Below are 1,152 nucleotides of genomic sequence, written 5' to 3' on the forward strand. Positions count from 1 at the left end.
GGTGGTTCAAACCCACCAGCCACTCCTCGGAAGGAAGGTTGGGCAATCCTACTTCCGTAGTGATACTGCCTCGGAAACCCAAAGAGGGGTCGCTATGAGTTGGGGCCGACTCGACGGCACATAACAACAACAACAACAACAAGTGGTGCAGTGGTTAAGGAGTTTGGCTGCTAACCAAAAGGTTGGTGGTTTGAATCCAGCTGCCCTGCAGAGGAAAGATGAAGCATTCTGCTTTGGTAAGGATTGACAGCGTTGGAAACCCCATGGAGCAGTTCTACTCTGTTCTCTGGGGGCACTGTGAGTTGGAATCCACTCAACACAGTGGGTTTGGCTTTTGCTTTTGATCATTCCATTTAATAACATGCTGGAACAACCTGCGAGGTGCTGTTGTGCCGAGGAAGAGACCAAGGCTCAGAGTTGAGAAGGAGTTTTCTCAAGGTTGCATGGTTGGTAGGAGTAGAAGCCAGCCTCTGAACTCGGGTCTGTCTGACTCGGAAAGCTCCCCCATCTCCCCTCCCCAGATCCCCTGAGGCTCAGGAGTCTCTGCTCTTCCCCACAGGTCTCCATCCGGCTGGACGGTGAGAACAGAGCAGTGGAGTACAATTCCGTGGGCGTCATGGAGGATGCCGTCAGGGTGGTCTTCCGTGGGCCCCAGGTCGATGACCTCTTCGACCGCAACTGGCATAAGATGGCCCTGAGCATCCAGGGCCAGAATGTGACCCTCTACGTTGACTGTGCACTGGTGCAGACACTGCCCATCGAGGACAGGGAAAACATCGACATCCAGGGCAAGACTGTGATCGGCAAGCGCCTCTATGATAGTGTGCCCATCGATGTGAGTACCAGCGGGCCTTCTCCAGCCCCCGAGACCACCGGGGAGGACCTCAGGAGCTATCCCCCCCACCCCCCGACTCCCACATCTGCCTGCATCATTTCTCAAGGCATCACCTTGGGATGTCTTCAAAGGGAGGGCCCCAGTTCAGAACCTGCCATGTTGAGGCACAAACACACCATCATTCCCTCACAATGCCTGCTTCCTTCCTTTCTCTCCTTGCTCTCTCTCTCTCTCCTTCCCTCCCACTTCCTCCCTCCCTCCTTTCCTTGTTTTCTTTCATTTGTTCATTTAACTATCTGGCCATTTACTGCATATAT

The 1,152-nt window shown here is 53.9% G+C and overlaps 1 protein-coding gene across 1 annotated transcript in view; it reads left to right on the forward strand.

Annotated features, from left to right (window-relative positions):
- Positions 1–1,152, forward strand: part of COL22A1 (collagen type XXII alpha 1 chain) — a 291,312-nt gene that overhangs the window by 48,425 nt on the left and 241,735 nt on the right. The window contains exon 6 of the mRNA XM_007940570.1: positions 560–835. Coding sequence (XP_007938761.1) covers positions 560–835 — 276 coding nt within the window. The remainder of the gene's footprint in view (positions 1–559; positions 836–1,152) is intronic.

The sequence above is a fragment of the Orycteropus afer genome, unplaced genomic scaffold, assembly GCF_000298275.1.
Source record: "Orycteropus afer afer isolate SDZICR_OR568_19922 unplaced genomic scaffold, OryAfe1.0 scaffold00069, whole genome shotgun sequence".
NCBI lineage: Eukaryota > Metazoa > Chordata > Mammalia > Tubulidentata > Orycteropodidae > Orycteropus > Orycteropus afer.